We start from the raw sequence: 21,104 nt of genomic DNA, 5'->3' as shown, positions 1-21,104 counted from the left end.
ACGCTCCGCGCCGCCAGCCCCAGGCCACCGGTCGCAGAGAGGCCCCGAGCCGCCCGAAGCACGCCGGGAGTTGTGGTCCGTGGGGGCGCGCGGGACGTAATGGCAGCGGTCTGGCCTCTGTGGGGTGGCGGTGGCGGTGAGCTGAGTCCCCGGCGGGGCGGGCTGCGGGAGGCGGGACGATGCTTGGGTGTGAGAGGTGTGTGAGAGAGTGAGGGTGCCATTCTGAGAAGGCGAGGTTGTGTGAGGGGTGTTAGTGTGAGGAATTTAGAGTTCCCGTGTGAGGTGTGGGGGTGCTGGTGTGAGTGGTTGGAGTGCCAGAGTGAGGGATGAGGGTGTGAGACAGTGAAGATGGCAGTGTGAGGGTGGGAGTGCCGGTTTGAGGGCGGCGAGGATGCTGGTGTGAGGGGTGAGCAAGCAGGTATGCAAGATGTGTGTACTGGTGTCAGGGGTGCAGAGTGCTGGTGTGAAGGAGTGTGGGTGCTGGTGTGAGGGGTGAGGGTGCAGTTGTGATGGATGTGTATCATAAGTGTGACTATGTGTGACCTGGGGGTCCAGGTGGGTGGATGTGTAACTCTCTGCAATCCATGTGTATGGGTGATTCTCTGTGTAACTGTGTGTATGTGACCTGTGAATTGATCTCCATGCAGCCATGTGTGACTTTCATCATGTGTGATGGTGCCTGTGAGACAGAGAGAGACATGGAGGAAATAGGGAGGGCCTGACATAGTATGGCGGTCCCAGACTGTGAGTAATGTCACAGTGACTGTAATTGTGTTCATGGGCTTGATTGTGTGACATGGTGGGTTCTTGGATGCATGACTGTGAAAACATGTCCTTTGTGCCTGCGTGCATGTGGATGGCTGTATATGAGAGACACTGAGTTGGAGCTCTGGCTGAGAGCCTGGGACCAGGAGTGTGGTGGTCCTTAGGGGGTGTGCCATGTAGGCTTGGTCCTGCAGGCCCCTGTGAGGTAGTCCGATGGTTATAGTGGTACTTATTTTCCCCAACCTGTCACCACATCCCCTTGTAGCTTCTGGGTTCTTACTCTGCAGGCTGCCAAGAGTTGGAATGAGCACATCTTATCTTCCTTCTACAGACACTTACTGACCACCCCCTACAGGCCAGTGCATTACCAGACTGGATACCACAATTAGGAGAACAGGCGTGGCCTACCTCCATAGACCTGATGTCATGTGGGGAGGTGGAGTGTAAACAAAGAAACAAACCAGTTTTCTGAGGAGGTGGCATCTGGCCTGAGACCTGAATAGAGTGGGGAACCCAGGGAGAGAGTGTTCCAGGCGGTTGGGCACAAGGTGGGCTGGGATGGACCAAGCAAAGGAGATGGAAGTGGATGGGGTCAGAATGAGGAGGCCTGTGTTGGGGCAGATCGTGCTAGGCTTATGCATCATGTGTGGACTTTGACTTTACCCTGAGAGAGGTGGGACTCATGAGAGCCCTTTCCGCAGAGAAAGACCATGCTGAGACATAGCTTTTTGCAGGTTACTCTAGCTGCTGCATGGGGAGGACTGGCAGGGTGAGGGTGGTATGAACCCTGTCCTGGCCCTCCTCCACCCTTGCTCCTTTGCAAGCCCTGAGAAAGTCCTGCCCAGAGCCAATGCACAGCTCCACTTGTAGACCATGCTTGGGATAACAGGGATTCTGGAATTCCCTGCCAGGTGGCCCAGCTTCTTCTGGGCTTGTCCTTTGCAGGGGAAACCTTACTGCCCCACCAGTGTGTATCCATAGGCCTAAGGGGTGTCCAAGGGCAGCCATTTGCAAGGTGTTCATGGAGCTTGGGTGTCCACATGGACCCAAAAGACACACTCTGTATCTCACAGTGTGTGACAGACCTGGTAGGCAAAGAAAGGGTGTGCATCAAGGAGTAGGTGCCGGCTCATCCAATGCTGCCACGCTCTTGTGTAGAAGCCTGAAGAGTTCAAGAACTCTAAATGTGAACCTGGCCTTCTAGGTCATTAGGAAGGAATATTTGTCAGAGTGAGAATGGAACATGCTTTATTTATTTATGTAATTATTATCATTTTTTTAATTTTATTTATCGTTACTTATTTATTATTTTTATATTTACCTACCCTGGTGGTGTAGTGGTTAAGAGTTTGGCTGCTAATCAAAAGGTCGGCAGTTTCCAAACCACCAGGTGCTCTTTGGAAACCCTATGGGGCAGTTCTACTCTGTTCTATAGGGTCGCTATGAGTTGGAATCAACTCGATGGCAAGGAGTTTTTTTTTGTTTGTTTGTTTGTTTTATTTATGTATAATTTTAAATTTCTTTTTATTATTAATATTTCAATTGTATTTGTTCTATTATTAGTTTATTCCTGTACTATTTATTTTCATTCATTCATTTTTTATTGTTATTCATTAATTCATTGTTTATTAACACAATTATTCACTTATTTTATAAATGTATTTATATATTATTTTATTTATTTAGTATTTATATATGTAACTGGAAACTGTGGTGGTGTAGTGGTTAAGTGCTACGGCTGCTAACCAAGAGGTCGGCAGCTTGAATCCACCAGGCACTCCTTGGAAACTCTATAGGGCAGTTCTTTTCTGCCCTATAGAGTCGCTATGAGTTGTAATTGACTCGATGGCAGTGGGTTTGGTGGGTTTATATGTAACTGATTAATCAGTAATAAGTTATTATTTTACATATTTTAACTTATTGATTATATATTTATTTTTATTCTTAATTTTATGTAGTTATTTTATATTTACTAATTTGTTTTAATCATTTATGTTTTAATTAATTATATTAATTGTATGTTTATTTTAAATTAATTCATTACTAGTTTTATGCTATCATTATTTATGTTTAATTTAATTAATGTATTATTTATTCATTTATTTAATAATATTTATTGGTGATTTATTTATAATGTATTTGTTATTTATTAACAGATTATTAGTTTACCTCATTATTCTATAATTTTATAAATATTTAAATAAATAACCAAAAACCAAACCAAACTCATTGCCATTGAGTCAGTTGACTCATGGTGACCCTATAGGACAGAGTAGAACTGCCCCATAGAGTTTCGAAGGAGCGCTGGTCGATTCCAACTGCCAACTTTTTAACTTTTTTGGTTAGGGGCCTTAGCTCTTAACCACTTCGGCATCAGAGCTCCTTAAATAAATAGCTAATTGTTAATTAAATTATTTATTAATGATTAGTCTGTTATTAGTATAATCATAAATTGGATAATTATTAATCAATTACTTGTTTAAGTATTAATTATTGTCATTTACTACTATTTGTTAATATATGCTTATTTTAAATTTCATTGCTTATTTATATTATATATTCATTTATTTTATTGTAATTATTATTGTTTTAGTAATTTATGTATTATTTATTAATTTAGTTATTTTTATTTAGTATTTATTTGCTTTTTTGTATTTTATTTATATTTATTCATTATGCAGTTATTTTACTTATCATTTAATATATTTTTTATTTTTATTTATATTTATTTACTGTATGTTTAAGTTATTTTTTATTTATTATTTTTATATTTGTTATTTGTTTTATGTCATCAATTTTTATTTATTTATATGATTGCATTTTATTTATTATTTAGTAATTATTTATTTTTCATTATTTACTTCTTGTCTGTTTATTTTATTTATCTTAACATATTTGTATTTTATTTATTGTTAACTTATTATTTTATGTATTTTTATTTTTTATTTATATTTTATTGACTTATTTAATATTATTTATTTGTTATGTACTATTTCTTCAGTTTATTATTTACATATTATTTTATTTCTAATTTTTATTTTTTAATGTTCATTTTACTTTTGTTATTTATTATTTTAAAGTTATCTTTATGTATTTGTTTTAATTCTTACTTTTTTAAAATTTATTATTTTAAATATCTTTTGAGAATTTATATACCGTAGAGTTCATCCATTTAACATGTATAATTCAGTGGTTTGTAGTATATTCACAGAGCTGGGCAGCTATCACCACAATCAGTTTTAGAACATGCTTTGTTTCACAGTGAATTAACCTGATTTATAACTTCCATATGTTTGGAGAAGTGGTGTGTGAGTGTCTTAGTTATCTAGCTCTGCTATAACAGAAATACCACAAGTGGATGGCTTTGACAAAGAAAACTTTATTCTCTCACAGTTTAGGAGGCTAAAAGTCTGAATTCAGGGTGCCAGCCCCAGGGGAAGGCTTTCTGTCTCTGTCAGCTCTGGGGAAAGGTCCTTGTCATCAATCTTCCCCAGGTGAGGAGCCTCTCAGTACAGGGACCTTGGGTCCAAAGTACGTGCTATTTTCCTGGCTCTTGTTTCCTGGTGGTATGAGGTTCTCTAGTCTTTCTGCTCACTTCTCTCTGTTGTATCTCAAAAGAGATTGACTCAAGATACAACCTAATCTTGTAGATTGAGTCCTGCCTCATTAACATAACTGCCTCTAACCTGCCTTATTAACATCACAGAAGCAGGATTTACAACTCATAGGAAAATCACATTAGATGACAAAATGGTGGACAGTCACACAATACTGAGAATCATGGCCTAGCCAAGTTGACACACATTTTTGGGGATACAATTCAATCCATAACAGTGCGTCTCCATTTTACTATGGCCTGGGTCCCCTCACTTGGGCTCAGCAGACAGTATTGCAAAACCAAAAGCCCTGGGGTGGAAACAAGCCTGGTGGTGTGTTTGAGGAGCAGCAAGAAAACTGTTCATGGGGCTGGGCAAGCACAGGGGAGGGTAACAGGAGAGGAGGTCAGAGAGGCTGAAAGCCAGGAGACCAATGGAGAGTCTTGACAGGTGGGGCAGCAGCAGTGTGCATGGCGAAAGCAGGGGAAAGTCAAGCACAGCTCAAGAGATGGATGTGGTGGGTCTGAGGAGTCAAGTGGGAGGGAGAGAAACAAGAAGGTTGAGCAGCCCCAGCATTCTGGCTGATGTGATACAGACACTGGTCAAGGGCAGGTTGGAGGAACCAGATAAGGAAATTGGGAGTCAACCCCAATTGTACAACCTTTTCTAGAGTGCATGTGCTGCTAGGCAGTTCTGCTGTGCATTTGGCACTTGGGTGCTACTGGGACCTACATCTGTAGGGATGGGCCCCAGGCCTCTGACTGGCTAGGCCTGAAACTCAGGACTGAGGTCTGGCGTGAGGGGTTGGTCTACAGCTGTTGGGCAGTGGGAGTATGTGAGGCCTCCCAGGGAGAGAGAAGAGGGTGATAAGAATAACAGCTGAGTTTTCTTGAGCATTTCCTCTGTTCCAGGCTCTGTGCTAAGAGCTTGGCATGTACCAACTCACTGAACCCTTGCAGCAACTCTAAGAGGGGATGCTGTTACCATTCCATCTTATAGAGGCAACTGAAGCACTGAGAGGTTAAGTGGCTTGCCCAAGGTCATACAGTGAAGAGGTAACAGAGTTGGGATTTGAGCCATGTACCCTAGATATCCCCAGGAAAGGGGGCCTAAATGCAAAATCAAGGAAAGAGTGGGACATCCACATAGCCTTTAGTGGGTTGTTGTTGTTGAGTGCTGTTGAGTCAATTTCAACTCATAGCCATCCCATGTGGCAGAGTAGAACTGCCCCATAGGATTTTCTAGGCTATAATCTTTACAGGAGCAGATCACCACATCTTTCCAATGGCCCTTTTAGCTAGCAGTCAAGTGGAGTACTTCGCTATTGTGCCTCCAGGGCTCCTTCCTTTAGTGAGAGGAACCTTAAAATATGGTCAAGGAGGGGTAAAGATTTGAACCAGTAATTCTATCCACTTAAACAATCCTTTCGATTTTTTTTTTCTTTCAGTGTAGAAAAAGCCAACAAAGTCAACATTTGTGACCTTGGTTACTTTGGGATTAAGGCAGGTGGCCACAGGGCTAATCCAAAGACCTGCAGTCAGTCGCCAGGATAGTAATGGTTATGTAGGTGGGAACAGAAGAGGTCTTACCAGGCTTTGCCCTCAACAGACATCCACACATCCGAGGCCCATTCCAGGAACCAGAACAGAAATTCTGCCAAAGACTTGGAAGAACAATTGTTTTTCCAGGAAGGAGATTTTAAACCACAGTCAGTCCTGGACATGGAAACCCCTAGTGGGGGAAGATGCTCTGGGGGCTTTGAAATTGTGAGAAGTGCTAGGGTGCCTTCCAGCTCCATCAAACCAGACAGTGTTGCCATGGAAGAGAAAGCTCCTGTGTTAATCACACATGCAGGAAGCTTTGAGCAGGCTCGGGAGCCAGCCGAGTTGCAAGCAGCCTGTGTGAGCGGGAAAACCTGCAGATGTAGTGTGTGCGGGAAGGGCTTCAAGCAGCGCTCGGCCCTCACGGTGCACGAGAGGACTCACACCGGGGAGAAGCCGTATCTGTGCGGCGCATGTGGGAAAGTCTTCCGGTGCCGGTCCAACCTTATCGAGCACCAGAGGATCCACACTGGTGTGAAACCCTACGAATGCAGCGAGTGCGGGAAGGTCTTCATTCAGAACTCCACCCTCACACTGCACCAGAGGACGCACACCGGGGAGAAGCCTTACAAATGCAGGGAGTGTGGCAAGGCCTTCCGGGGGAGCTCGGACCTTCGGAAACACCAGCGCATTCACACTGGGGAGAAGCCCTACCAGTGTCAGGAGTGCGGGAAAGCCTTCCGGTGGAGCTCGCCCCTGATCCGCCACCAGAGGATGCACAGCGGTGAGAAGCCGTACCGGTGCATCGAGTGCGGCAAGGCCTTTGGACAGAGCTCCACCCTCATTGAGCACCACAAGATCCACACGGGCGAGAAGCCCTACGAGTGCTTGGACTGCGGCAAGGCCTTCAAGGGCAGCTCGGACCTCAGCCAGCACCAGCGGATCCACACGGGCGAGAGGCCCTACGCGTGTGGCGACTGTGGGCGCACCTTCATGTGGAAGACTGCACTCGTCACCCACCAGAGGACGCACAGTGGGGAGAGGCCCTACGCGTGCGGCCGGTGCGGCAAAGCCTTTGTTCAGAGCTCGCAGCTCAGCCAGCACCAGCGGATCCACACGGGCGAGAAGCCCTATGAGTGCCCGGCGTGCGGGAAGGCCTTCAGTGTGAGCGCCTACCTCGTGGAGCATCAGCGGATCCACACGGGCGAGAAGCCCTACGCCTGCCTGGAATGCGGCAAGGCCTTCATTCAGCGCTCGCACCTTGCCCAGCACCAGCGGATCCACACGGGCGAGAAGCCCTACACCTGTGGCGAGTGCGGCAAGGCCTTTCGATACAGCTCCTACCTCCTCCAGCACCGGAAGCTCCACTCCAGGGAATAGCTCCGGTGTCCCGCCGCCAGCGATGCCTCATGTCCCACCTCCTGGGGGCGCGGCACCTCACCTCCCACCCTCCTTTGGCCACCTCAGAGGCTCTCCCCATTTCAGTCTTCTTTGCTGGGGCTTGCCCCTCTGTCGGGTCCCCCTTCCATTTCTTTTTTCTCTTTATGTTTAACATTCTTATTGCTATATTGACATACCATAAAGTTTGCCCTTTTAAAGTGTAATTCAGTGGTTTTTAGTATATTCACAGAGTTGTGCAACCATCACCACTATCTAGTTCCAGAACATTTTCATCACCCCAACAAGAAACCCTGAACCTATCAGCGGTCAATTCCCATCCTTCCCTTCCCCCCCAGCCCTGGCAACCATTAAGCTACTTTCTTTATCTACAGATTTGTCTGTTCTAGACATTCTGTGTAAACACCCCCTTTCCATCTTCTGACCACTGGTGGACACACCATGGGTATCCTAATCCAAGGAATCCTTTGCTTTTCCTTGCTGAGACTCATTTCATCACTTTGCACCATGCACTGGATTGGGCTTTGCTCTGCGGGCAGCACTGGTTGCTTTCACTTCTTTGGCCTTCCTCGCAGTCTTATGCCATCACACTTCTGTTGTTGAAGGCACAGCCCCAGGAGCCCACCCCCAATAATTGTAATAATAAACCACATCTTCACTGAGTTGCTTTTGTGCACAAGGCACTCCCTGGGCTGTATCAGTTAATTTGAATAGCCAAATCTGCCTCCTGTCTGTGCTTTATCTCTGAGACGGCTCCTGATTGTCCAGCCCTGAGCCCTCTGCCTAGCCCAACCCCACATCACTAACACCTTCTCAAATGCACACTCATTTATACTCAGTCACATTCATCACACACTGACACATTCACATAAACTTACTCGTGGACCATGTACAACCATATACATACATTCACTCACACTCATACGACACATGTTCATACACACGCAACACATGGTTACACACAGTCACACATACACTTACACATTCACTTACTCTCATGTACACGTCCATATACACATTGACACTTTTATATACACACCCTCACATACACTTTCACACACAGTCACACATTCACTCACACGCAAGTAGCACATGGTTAATTAGTCACATGCATTCACATACACATAGACACATTTAGTCACACTCTTACATTCACTCTCATATATAAGCACATGCACACACATTCATTTACGTGTTCCCCAGGCAGCTGGCTGACTCCTGGCCCCCTGGGTGCTTTTCCACAGAAGCCCCGAGAGCATGGGGTTCAGGCCAGTCTTCCATGGCAGCGGATGGTGGGGGAGAATCACAGAGGTGCCCCAGAGTGTTGGTGGAATGGATTTGGGACCCTGGGGCAGCTTCTGGGTCCTCCACGCAGAGGCCAGAGGCGCTGCTTCTGTGAGGCGTGTGTGCTCACCTGTGCACGTGTGTTTGTGTGTCCATGTGTCCTTATTTGCATATCTAGGTGTGTGTGTGTTTTGTAGAATGGCTTTATTGAGATATAATTCACATACTATAAAATCCATTCTTTTAAAGTGTAAAATCCAATGATTTCAGTATAAGAGGTTATGCAACCATCATCACTAATTCCAGGGCCATTTTCATCACACCAGAAGGAAACCCATAGCCATCAGCAGTCACTCTCCCTCCCCTCTCCCCTTAGCCCCCTGGCCACCAGTGATCTCTAGGGATTTGCCTACCCAGACATCTTATATAAATGGGATCACACAGCATGTGGCCTTTTGTGTCTGGCGTCTTTGACTTGGCATAATTTTTTCAAGATCCACCTATGTTGTAGCATGTGGCAGTACTTCATTCCATTTTATGGCCAAATAATATCCAAGTTCTATGGATACACCACAGAAGTTGATGGATGTTTGGGTTGTTTCTACTGTTTGGCTATTATGAATAATGCTGCTATGAGGTTTGTTCACAAGATTTTGTGAATATGTTTTCAGTTCTCTTGGGTATATACCTGGAATGGGAATTGCTGAGTCGTATGGTAACTCTGTGTTTAGCATTTTGAGGAACTGCCAGACTATATTCCATAGCGGCTGCACAGTTTTACATTGTCAAGACAATGAGGGTTCCAATTTCTCCACATCCCCAACACTTGTTATTGTCTGTCTTTTTGATATTTGCCATCCTAATATGTGTGCAGTGTTCTCATTGTGGTTTTGATTTGCATTTCCCTAATTAACTACTGTATTTTTACACAAATAATGTGTGACTTCCACGTTTGTTTGCCAGCACTCCCCCCGCCCCCATTTTCATAAGCATGCTATGCTGATTTTTTTACAGCAATGTGTGAAGTGTCAGCCCCTGGGAGTGAGTTGAGATTCCAGCTGGGGCGTAGAGGAAGGCAGATGCCCCTGGGGCTGTCTACAGGGCACCACGTAAAGCCAACAAGAGTGGGGCCCAAGTGTCCTGAATTCAGAACCAGGGCATCACCTCCAGCCTCAACTTCCTTTTCTAAAACTAGGGTTTGTAATGTCACCAGCAGCATCCCGAGGGTGTGTCAGTTACTCATTGTGAGTTCAGAGGGCCTACAGGCCCTATGCTCCAGGAGAGGAGTCAGAGGCCAGGAAAGGCCTGGTCTGAACTCTAGGGTCCAGCCTCTAACACTTGCAGGCAGCCTGTTTCTGAGGTCAAAATTCCATCATCTCGAGATGGTATGGCCGAAACTTGTCGAGGGCTCTTCTGCACACTGCCTCCTTGCATCAGCTGAGCACAGAAAGGGCAAGAGACTCACTCCTGGTCACACAGCTGGTGGTGTGGGTTAAATTGTGTAACCCTCCCCCCCCCCACCAAAGAGATGTTCAATCCTAACACAGGATACCAGCAAATGTGACCTTATTTGGAAATAGGGTCGTTGTAGATGTGATCCCTTAAGATGAAGTCATATTGGATTAAAGTGACCCTAAATCTAATGACTGGTGTCTTTACAAGGGAAAAGAGAAGGAGATATGGGCACACAGACAGAGGGAAGAAGGCCATGTGAAGATGGAGGCAGAGAGGGGAGTAATGCTGCCACAAGCCAAGGAACACCTGGAGCTGAGAGATTCTCCCCTAGAGGAGCACAGTCCTGCTAACACCTTGATTTCAGCCTTCTGACTTCCAGAGATGTTATGGAAAAAATTTATGTTGTTTTAAGCCATCTAATTTGTGGTAATGTGTTACGGCTGCCCTAAAACTAGTACATAAGGGTTGCTGAAATGGGGCAAGCTTGTAAAATGCTTAATCAAACAAACCAGTTGCCATCAAGTCAATTCTGACTCATGGCAACCCCATGGGTACAAAGTAGAACTGCTCCATAAGGTTTTCAAGGCTGTGACCCTTCAGGAGCAGATAGTCAGGCCTTTCTTCTGAGGAGCCTACTGGATGGGTTCCAACCGCCAACCTTTTGGTTAGTAAGTGAATCCTTCAACCATTTGCACCACCCAGGGGCTCCTGTAAAGTAACTGCAAAGTACAAAATAAAGCCTTTTATGTTAACGTTGCTTTTTTTTTTTTGCCATTTCAATAGACTTTAGGGAAGTCCTCACACTGAAGCTGAAGAAGAATATGCAACTTTTTTTTTTTTTTTTTAAGAGCTGGACTTCATGACACTTGAACATATAAAACTTACTTTTTGGGGGAAAAGAAAAAAATCAAAACCCAAAACCTATGGCCTGAGTTAATAGGATACACAGACAACTGAAAGAGGATCGTTTAAAAATAGCTTTAAAAAAAAAATTAACTTCTGCCTTGGCAGAAACTTAAACTGTGGTCCAGGCAGTGCAGAAACAGCCCACTCACACCTGCGGGCCTCTCCTGCCATCTGGTGGGCATCGCTGGGACCTGCATGATGGAGAAGAATTGAGGGAGTGGTTGTTGGATGCCCTCCAGTGGATACAGACTCACAGCGACTCTGGAAGGTAGAACTGCCCCACAGGGTTTCGTAGGCTGCAGTATTTACGGGGGTAGATCACCAGGCCTTTCTTCTGTGGAGCCACTGGGTGGGTTTGAACCACCAGCCTTTTGGTTAGCAGCCAGGTGCTTAACCATTGCAACACCAGTGCTTTCTGGAAGATTTCAGAGAAGCAGCTCTGACATCTTCGTAGAGGGTACTTCCTGAAGAGGAAGGCGGATCCAAGACTCACTCCACCTTTCTCACCTGCCCAGGTAGGTGACCCAGCAGGGGCTGCTTTGCACCCAGCCCACATTCCTGACACACACAGGGGCCTCCCCAGGACAGAAGACAAGACTCTGAAGATAGACGGAAGGCTTCTGCCACTGTTCCACAGGTCCCCACTTCACTGACGCAGGAGAACCAGTTATTGAGGGTATTCTGGTACTCGCTTTCTCTCCAGAGAGTGAGTTCCCTGATGCTGGGCCAGGAATCTGCTCTGGCTGAAGGCTCTGCCGCACTCACAACACTCGAAACGCTTCTTTCAGTCGTGAACCTTCTGGTGGAGAATGAAGGCCACAGCCTCGCTGAAGGTTTTCTGACACCTGCCACACGTGACGCAGACCAAGGGCTTGCCGCTCAAGCGGGCCCGCTGGTGCTGCGTAAGGTGCGTGCCACGGCTGAAAGCCTTGCAGCACACGTTGCAGGCGTAGGGCAGCTCGCCGGTGTGCGCCCGGTAGTGCTCAATCAGGTGCCACAGGTGGATGTAGGCCTTCCCGCACTCATTGTACTTGTCCAGCTTCTCCCCCGAGTGTGTCCTCTGATGGAGGGCAAGGGACGAACTCTGCATGAAGACCTTCCCGCAGTCGCCGCAGATGTGGGGCTTCTCCCCGGTGTGGATGCGCTGGTGCTGCGTGAGGAACTTGCTCTGGCTGAAGGCCTTACCGCATTCTCCGCAGGTGTAGGGCTGCTCACCTGTGTGGCTCCGCTGGTGTAGGACGAGTGCAGAGAAGTTGCTGAATGGCTTCCTGCACTCGGCACACCTGTAGGGCTTCTCGCCCGTGTGCACCCGCTGGTGTTTAGCCAGGGACGAACTCTGGCTGAAGGCGTGCCTGCACTTGACCCACACGCGTAGGGCTTCTCTCCCGTGTGCACCCGCTGGTGCTTGCTGAGGGATGCACTCTGGCTGAAGGCCTTGCCGCACTCGCTGCATGTGTACGGCTTCTCCCCGGTGTGGCAGCGCTGGTGCTCAGCCAGGGACGAACTGACACTGAACGCCTTGCAACACAGGCGGCACTCGTAGGGCCTCTCCCCAGTGTGGGTCCTGTGATGGACAAGGAGGGCTGAGGAGCCGGCAAAGGCTTTGCCACACTCTTTGCAGGCGAACGGCTTCTCCCCAGTGTGGACTCGCCGGTGCTGCACCAGATGGGTGCTCTGGCTGAAGGCGCGGCCACACTCGCTGCACCCGTATGGCTTCTCACCCGTGTGCACCCGCTGGTGCCTGGCGAGGGCTGAGCTCTCGCGGAAGCACTTGTTGCAGATGCTGCAGGCGTAGGGCTTCTCACCCGTGTGGATCCGCTGGTGTTTGACGAGGGACGAGTTCTTGCTGAAGGCGCGTCTGCACTCCCGGCACACGTAAGGCTTCTCGCCGGTGTGGATCCGCTGGTGTTGAATGAGGTGCGTGCTCTGGCTAAAAGCTTTCCCACACTCCTCACATGTGTAGGACTTCCTCCCCTCAGGAATCCTCAGTCGGCATGTGTTCTTGCTGAAGGCATCGTCCCATCCCCGGCGCGCTGCTGTGCCCTCCCCAGTGTGGACTCCTTGTGGCTGACTAAGCTCTGGGAAACAGGTACAGGCTTCCCCACAAGCGCCCTCTCTTCTGCAGGGGCGACCCTGGTCTAGGGCTGACCTACACACGAAGCCCTTTTTGTGGCCATGGTTGGCAAGACCCTGCGCCCCTACTGGAGTGGCCTGACACTCCATGAGGAAGGGGCTCTGGGGGCTCTTCTTGCGTTGGCTGCAGTGCCGCCGACTCTCCACTGCCCAGCCGTTCAGCTCCGGGATGTCTTTCAACGTGGTGTTCCAGAAATCCTGCCCCTGGAGCCCCGCTGTCATCCGCCTGCGAGGTGACGCGTCTTCACCTGGAGGAGGTCGTGCAGCCTGGGTCTCCTGCGCTGAGTCTGAAAAACAAGCAACCGAGCTCAGGTCCCAACCTGAATGTGCACCCTCTGCGAGCGGTGGGACAGAACTTACTAAGTCGTCAGAGCAGGGCAGCCGAACAAAATGCTGGCCAGGATCCTGTGGATCTGAGGCTTCCAGAAAGGGCTCTTGCAGTTGAGGAAGTGGACTGGGGTCTGAGGACAGAACAGTGGGTGAGTCTATTTCGCAAGACCACCTCCAGGTTCAAGGACTTGCTAGGACTCATGGGACTCACCGCTATGGTTTATGACAGCAAAAGGATAAAAAGCCAGAGCAGCACAGGGAAATGGAGCATGGAGCCAGGTCGAGAGGAAACCAGACACGAGTTTCCAAGAGTTCTTCAGTGGTGTTGCACGGGATGTGCTTAATTCCCCCAGCAATGAGTTGTGACAAACGTGTGACACCACCAGGGGCACTCATCAGTGTCTCAGTGTCTAAGGTTTTTACTGGGGGCTCATCAGGTAGGCGCTGGAGCCCTGGTGGCAGTAGGTAAAGAGATCAGCTGCTAACCAAAAAGGCTGGCAGTTCGAACCCATCAGCCACTCCTTGGAAACTCCATGGGGCAGTTCTACTCTGTCCTTACAGGGTCACTATGAGTTGGAATTGACTCTAGGGCAACTGATCTGGTTTTATTTTGGTTTGCTCATGTAGGCACCCTCTGCCTGGCACATAACAAAATTCCAGACCCCCAGAAGGAAAGCAGGTGTTCAGTATAAACCACATTGTTTCCACAGTGTAGGCACAGGGAGCCACTCTTGACATTTGTTGTTGCTGTTGTTTTTGTGTGTTGTCAAGTAAATTCTGACTTATAGCAACCTCATAGGACAGTGTAGAACTGCCCCATGGGGTTTTCTAGGGTGTAATTTCTTTTTTAATTGTACTTTAGGTGAAGGTTTACAGCCCAAGTTAATTTCTCATTCAAAAATTTATACACATATTGTTTTGTGAGATTGGTTGCAATCCCCACAGTGTGACAGCACACTCCCCCTTTCTGCCTCGGGTTCCCTGTGTCCATTTGTCCAGTTCCTGTCCCTTCCTGCCTTCTCGTCCTGCTTTTGGACAGGAGCTGCCCATTTGGTCTTATATATTTGATTGAACTAAGAACCACAGGCCTCACATGTGTTATTTTTTGTTTTATAGGCCTGTCTAATCTTTGTCTGAAAAATGGGCTTCGGGAATAGTTTCAGTTCTGGTTTAGCAGAGCATTCGGGGGCCATAGTTTCAGGGGTTCCTTCAGTATCTGTCAGACCAGTAAGTCTGATCTTTTTACATGAATTTTAATTCTGGTTGCATTTTTCTCTTGCTCTGTCAGGGACTCTCTGCTGTGATCCTTGTCAGGATGGTTGGTGGTAGCGAGACACCCTCTAGTTCTTCTGGTTTCAGGCTGGTGGAGTCTACAGTTCCTGTAGTCCTTTAGCCCTTTGGGCTAATTTTTCCTTGTGTCTTTGGTTTTCTTCATTCTCCTTTGTTCAGGGTGGGATGGCCGCTTGCAGGCTCTTAAGACCCCAGACACTACTCATCAAAGTGGGATGTAGAACATTTTCTTTATAAACTATGTTATGCCAATTGACCTAGATGTCCCCTGAGACGACCGTCCCCATGCTCCAGCCCCAGCTACTGGGTTCCTCAATGTGTTTGGATGTGTCTAGGAAACTTCTATGCTTTGGTCCAGTTGTGCTGACTTCCCCATATTGTGTGTTGTCCTTCCCGTTACTGAAGATGACACTTGTCTACTATCTAGTGATTTCCCCTCCTTTTCCCTCCCCACCCTCATTACCATCAAGGAATTCTTTTTTCTGTGTGTAAACCTTTTCTTGAATTCTTATAATAGTGGTCTCATATAATATTTATCCTTTTGTGACTCATTTATTTCACTCAGTATAAAGCCCTTCAGATTCATGCATGTTGTGAGATGTTTCGTGGATTCATCATTGTCCTTTGTCACTGCATAGTATTCCACTATGTGTATATATCATAATTTGTTATCCATTCATGTTGATGGGCATTTAGGTTGTTTCCATCTTTTTGCTATTGTGAACAGTGCTGCAATGAAAATGGGTGTGCATATGTCCATTTGTGTTATGGCTCTTATTCTCTAGGGTATAGTCCTAGGAGTGGGATTGCTGGATCCTATGATATTTCTATTTCTAGCTTTTTAAGCAAGTGACATATCATTTTCCAAAGTGATTGTACCATTTTACATTCCCACCAGCAGTGCTTAAGAATTCCAGTCTCGGCAGCGTGCCTGGCCAGGCGGGCATTTCTGCTCTGGGCGGTTTTTAGAGATAGCCAGTTGGGTACAGTGCTTACTGGCCCCCATGGCTGCCGAGCAGGAGCCTGGCAAGCCTAGATAAGGGAAGGCCTTTAAGCTCGAAGGAATTTTAGATGTCGAAAACATTCCTTGTGCCCAGGATTCAATATTTTATGGTTCATTAGGATCTGCTGTTGCTGGCCTTTGAGATTTTTTATTAACTAAGTAGAATTAGAAGATCATATGATGTTGGAGCAGGAGGGTTTATTTTGATGACTTTAGGATGCTGATTCCATTGTAGGTAGAATTATGCAAAGCTAAGAATCCAGGAAAGAATTGCTAGAGAAGGAATTAAAAATAAGATTTTATATGAAAGCACCCACCAAGATCCTGAAAGAAAACAGACAGACGGCAACAGCAGCAATTGAGCAGTATTCGGCAGAGAAAATGAAAATACAACTCACTGAAATCAGCACGCACAAAGCTGAGATCAACTACACAAAACGTTTTATGAACAATAAGAAAGTTTTTCAATCAAGTAAATAAAGCATGTGTAAGTTATCTTTTTACACACACACAGGTATAAACACTTGCAAATTAACTCTTGCCCTGCGTCTACTGCCAGTCTAGCAGCATCCTTCTATGCTACATACACTGGAATTTTCACACTTAAAATATGAACAGAATTGATTGGCAGCATGTTATAAGAATAAAATTGTAAAACCTCATATTTGATTTGATGTGCTTGGATAAGAGTTTCTTTGTAATAAGTATGAGTTTAGTGACAAGCATTTCAAGGAATAAAATCTCTCCCAGTTGAATTTTCTAAAAAAAAGAGTTCCAATCTTCCCACAACCTCGCCAACATTTATTACCTTGTGTTTTTTGGATTAGTGCCAGTATTGTCAGTGTGGGTTGGTATCTCAAGATAGTTTTCACTTGCATTTCTCTAACACCTAATGATCACAAGCATTTCCTCATGTGTCTGTTAGCCACCCGAATGTCTTCTTTGGTGAAGTGTCTGTTCATATCTTTTGCCCATTTTTAAATTGGATTATTTGGCTTTTTGTTGTTGAGGTGTTTCAGTATCTTGTAGATTTTAGAGATTAGACCCTCATCAGATATGTCATAGCCAAAATTTTTTTCCCAGTCTGTAGGTTCTCTTTTAACTCTTTTGAAGAAGTACTCTTTTGGTGAGGTCTTTTGATGAGCATAAGTTGTTTGATTTTTAAGGACTCCCAATTATTTAGTTTCTCTTCCGGTGTTTGAGCTTTACTACTTATAGTTTGTATACCATTTGTGCCATGTATTAGAGCCCCTAGCATTGTCCCTATTTTTTCTTCCATGACCTTTATCATTTTAGATTTTATATTTAGATATTTGATCCATTTTGAGTTAGTTTTTGTGTATGGTGTGAGGTATGGGTCCTATTTCATTTTTCACAGATGGATATTCAATTATGCCAGCACCATTTGTTAAAGTGACTGTCTTTCCCCCATTTAACAGGCTTTGGGCCTTTGTAAAAAAAAAATATATATCAGCTAATAAATGGATGAATTTACATCTGGGTTCTCAGTTCTGTTCCTTTGGTCTATGTGTCTGTTGTTGTAGTGGTACTTTTTTGGTTGTTGCTTCCATGATATATATTTTTTCCATCCTTTGAGTTTTAGTTTGTTTATGTCTTTGTGTCTAAGGTGTGTCTCTTGTAGATAGCATATAGACAGATTGTGTTATTTTATGCATTCTGCCACTCTCTGTCTCTTTACTGGTGCATTTAGGACATTTACATTCAGTGTATAGGGTTATTAGGTATGAGTTTACTGCAGTAATTTTTTTTTTTTTTGGTGGTATTGACAGTTTTTTTGTTCCACTTAATTTTCTGTGCTGTTTTCTTTTTCTTTAGGTATTTTCTTTTCATCTCTTTTATTATTGTTGATTTTATGTTTGCTGAGTCTTAATGTTTTTCTTTTTTTATTTTGATGAGTAGGTTTGTTAGTTTCCTTTGTGGTTACCTTGAAATTTGCCTTTACTTTTCTAAATTTAAACCAGCCTTTTATTTCTTGATACTGCCTTAACTTCCTCTCTATGTGGAAGTTCTATCACTACACTGTTTATTCCCTTTTTTTTTGTTTTGACACTGTTGTCCTTTACATATTGAAGTCTCTGGTTCCCTATTTTCAGTCTTTTAGCTTTGATTTGTTTTTTTCAATTCTCTATCTATGTCAATAACTGTTTGATTTGTCCTGTGTCCTAGTCTTGGATTGTTGTCTGATGTTATTGATTCTCCAACTGCAGGATTCCCTTGAATATTTCTTGTAATTTTGGTCTGATTTTTACAAATTCCCTTAATTTCCATTTATCTGGAAATGATCTAATTCCCCCATCATATTTGAGGGACAATTGTGCTGGATATATAATTCTTGACTGGCAATTTTTTTTCTTCAAGGCTTTATATATGTCATCCCATTGCCTTCTTGCCTGCATGGTTTCTGCTGAGTCATCAGAGCTTAGTCTTATTGGTTCTCCTTTGTAGGTGACTTTTCGTTTATCCCTAACCACTCTCAAGATTCTTTCTTTGTCTTTGGTTTTGGCAAGTTTGATTATGATATGTCTTGGTGACTTTCTTTTGGGGTCTGCCCTGTATGGGGTTCGTTGAGCTTCTTGAAGAGACATCTTCTCATCTTTCATGATACTAGGGAAGTTTTCTCTCAGCAAATCTTCAACAATTGTCTGTGTTTTCTGTTATCCCCCGTGCTGTGGTGCTCTGATCACTTGCAGGTTTTTCCTTTTGATAGCATCCCACACAATTCTTAGGCTTTCTTCATTTTTTTCATCCTTTCTTCTGATTTTTCCACAAACAAATTGGTTTCAAGGGATTTATCTTCAGTTTCACTAATTCTGACTTCCATTGCTCAATTCTGCTCCTATGACCTTTTATTGAGTTGTCTAATTCTGAAATTTTATCGTTAATCTTTTGGATTTCTAGTTGTTTTCTCTGTACAGCTTCTAGTAGCTTGTTTACTCTGTCATTTTATTCTTGTATTGTTTTCCTGAATTCTTCTATTGCTTTGTCTGTGTGCACCTTGGCTTGGTTTGAGCTTTGCCTGATCTCTCGGAGAGCTCTGCATATTAGTCTTTTGAATTCTTTATCAGGTAGTTCCATTACTTTATCTTCCTCTGAAAGGTTTTCTGCTTCTTTATTTTAGTCACTTGCTGGAGCCATCTTGTCCTGCTTCTTTATGTGATTTGATATTGACTGTTGTCTCCAAGGCATCAATAAGTTATGTTTATTTATTGTATTTTTGTTTACTGCATCCTGTATTTTTGTTTTGTTTTAACATGCCCAACTAGGCTGAGTGTGTGAGCTACTTTGGTTGTTCGTGTCATTGAAGCTTTCATGTCCTGTCTGCAGGTGGTCAGAGCAGCTACTAGATGTGTGAGCCCAGGAGTCTATTCACTGTTCTTGTAGGGGTGTGGTTATTCAGGGCACAGGTGTCCAGGTTGTCAGTCACCAAGCATGTGATGCAAACTTTCACCTACAGTCCTAGGAGGGCAGGGCTGCATGGGAGTGTTTGGAGCAGGCACAGGTCTCTGATTGCACTGGTGGGGGGTGATGTGTGAGGCAAGGCAGGGGTCTGATGGCTGCCCCCAGGTGCCTGGATGGAGGGCGTGTCCCTGTCCCCTGGGGTGCATAGTGGAGTACAGCCAGTCCTTGGGCATGCGGTGCCGTTGGCTGGAGGGGTTGGGAGGCACCACTAATTCTCAGACCCTGTTTTGGCTGACTAGATGGAGTGGGTGGTACCACTGGCCCTCAGGCCCCCAGTGTGGCTGGGTGAGGCCCCATCTTAGGTGAGGTGGCAGGGCGGTATAATATGTCATAAATTTGCAGTTTCCCCTTGGCTGCTGCAGGTGAAAATGGGCTTCAGGTGTATGCCCTGCTGTTTTATGCTCATTAGGGTGTGCAGTGTTGAACTGGCCCACAAGGAACTGGGCGGGGTGAAGGGCACTGCAAGTCTGTAGACCTTGTATGCCAGTGGCTGGGCAAAGGGGCAGGGCCTCCTGATGGGCCCTGAGTTCCTAGCTTAGGGGGCATGACATTGTTGAATGCCATGGGACTGGTGTTGTAGCGGGTTGAGGGTGGGTAAGGGAAAGAGTGATTCTCTGCTGTCAGTCTCCGGGGTTGGGGGAGGGGTTATTTTGCCAGCACATGCGGTAGGTTGGGAGCTTACGCTTAACTTTCGCAGGTCTGGTGTTGCTCCTGTTTGGTTCTGGAGGTGTGTGCAGATTGGTTGCTGCTTGGCTGCACAAGATGTGGTGGGCCTTGGCTTGGGATGTTGCTGCTTGCCTCAGTCTATATGCACTGTGCAGACTCAGCTAGCAGGGCACAGGTGATGCCATGATCTGTAGTTCCCAATTTCCACTGCTTTTGAATTGTCTCTCATTCTACCTTCTGCTCAGTCCGATTCTTCAGCTTTGTCTTTGATGATTAGGGTTCCTAGATTGTCATATATATTCGATTCCCTTGTTTTTCTGGGTCTTTGTTGTAAGAGGAATGACAGGAAGCATTTGACTATTCCGCCATCTTGGCCCCGTCCTGGGCTGTAATCTTTACAGGAGCAGATCACTGGGTCTTTTCTCCCACGGAGCTACTGGACAGGTTTGAAAGACCAACCTTTCAGTCAGCAGGTGAATGCTTAACCATTGCACCACAGGATCCTTATGTAGGCATTTAAGGCTATACATTGCCCTCCGAACACTACTTTAGCTGCATTCCATAAGTTTTAGTATGTCATGTTTTCATTTCATTCATCTGTTAAGTATTTTAAATTTTCCCTGTGATTACATTTTTGAGTATGTTGCTTAATTTCCACATATTTGTATGTTTTCCATTCTACTGTGGCTGGAGAAAATACTCTGTATCATTTCAAACTTTGAAAGTTTATTGAGACTTGTTTTGTGGCCTAACTTTCCTGGAGAATGTTCCATATCCACTTGACAAGACTGAATTCTACTGGTGTTGGATGGAGTACAGGAAGCCACTCTTATCAGTTACGGTGGTGGGAGCTCTTCAGAAATCGAAGTTCTCAGATACCAGCCAAGGCCTTTCCAAAGATGGCAGTCTCAGCCTGCTATGGTAACTCTTTTCTGCAGTGGGGAATCGAGGTGGTATAAGGGAGCGTGCAAAGAGATGGGCCAAGGTCAATGAGAGCCACTGATGACTCTGTCACCATTTTGGCCATTCATAATGCTCTTTTCTTTAGAACAGGGCCTGTTCCCTGCAGATGTACACTAATTATTGGCAGGAAGGATATGCTGTGGCCCAACCACGACCTCGAAGCCACATGATGTGTTAGAGACCCTGGGCTTCAGAAATGGTAAGCAGTGAGCCCATGGTCACCCAGCTAAAAAATGATGAAGATGTGTATCTGAGGAGTGAGACCCTGTGTGGTAGGCTGAAAATGGTCCCCCA

At 45.5% G+C, this 21,104-nt stretch overlaps 2 protein-coding genes and 1 pseudogene across 4 annotated transcripts in view; 2 read left to right on the top strand and 1 right to left on the bottom strand.

Annotated features, from left to right (window-relative positions):
• Positions 1-69: 69 nt before the first annotated feature.
• Positions 70-9,077, top strand: LOC100673355 (zinc finger protein 501-like). 3 transcript variants are annotated; one of them, XM_064294344.1, is made up of 3 exons: positions 86-136; positions 4,159-4,259; positions 5,809-9,077. In XM_064294344.1, the coding sequence occupies exon 3, from the start codon at positions 6,083-6,085 to the stop codon at positions 7,280-7,282; it is 1,200 nt and encodes a 399-aa protein (XP_064150414.1). In that variant the 5' UTR covers positions 86-136; positions 4,159-4,259; positions 5,809-6,082; the 3' UTR covers positions 7,283-9,077. The 3 variants fall into 3 exon arrangements, with proteins under 3 accessions (XP_064150415.1, XP_064150416.1, XP_064150414.1); XM_064294345.1 differs by lacking the exon at positions 4,159-4,259 and having other exon boundaries at positions 70-136; XM_064294346.1 differs by lacking the exon at positions 4,159-4,259 and having other exon boundaries at positions 80-136; positions 5,814-9,077.
• Positions 9,078-10,864: 1,787 nt separating this feature from the next.
• Positions 10,865-21,104, bottom strand: part of LOC104845530 (zinc finger protein 250-like) — a 30,329-nt gene continuing 20,089 nt past the window's right edge. Inside the window, 2 exon segments of the mRNA XM_064294319.1 lie at positions 10,865-12,305; positions 12,308-13,365. Coding sequence (XP_064150389.1) covers positions 11,730-12,305; positions 12,308-13,365 — 1,634 coding nt within the window. The 3' untranslated portion in view covers positions 10,865-11,729.
• LOC135232836 (cytochrome c oxidase assembly protein COX20, mitochondrial-like) lies at positions 15,697-19,699 on the top strand (annotated as a pseudogene).

Source organism: Loxodonta africana, chromosome 11 (assembly GCF_030014295.1).
Source record: "Loxodonta africana isolate mLoxAfr1 chromosome 11, mLoxAfr1.hap2, whole genome shotgun sequence".
In the NCBI taxonomy this organism is placed as follows: Eukaryota; Metazoa; Chordata; class Mammalia; order Proboscidea; family Elephantidae; genus Loxodonta; species Loxodonta africana.
Note: the sequence above shows the minus strand (reverse complement) of the source record. Positions and strands in the feature narration are given on the sequence as shown.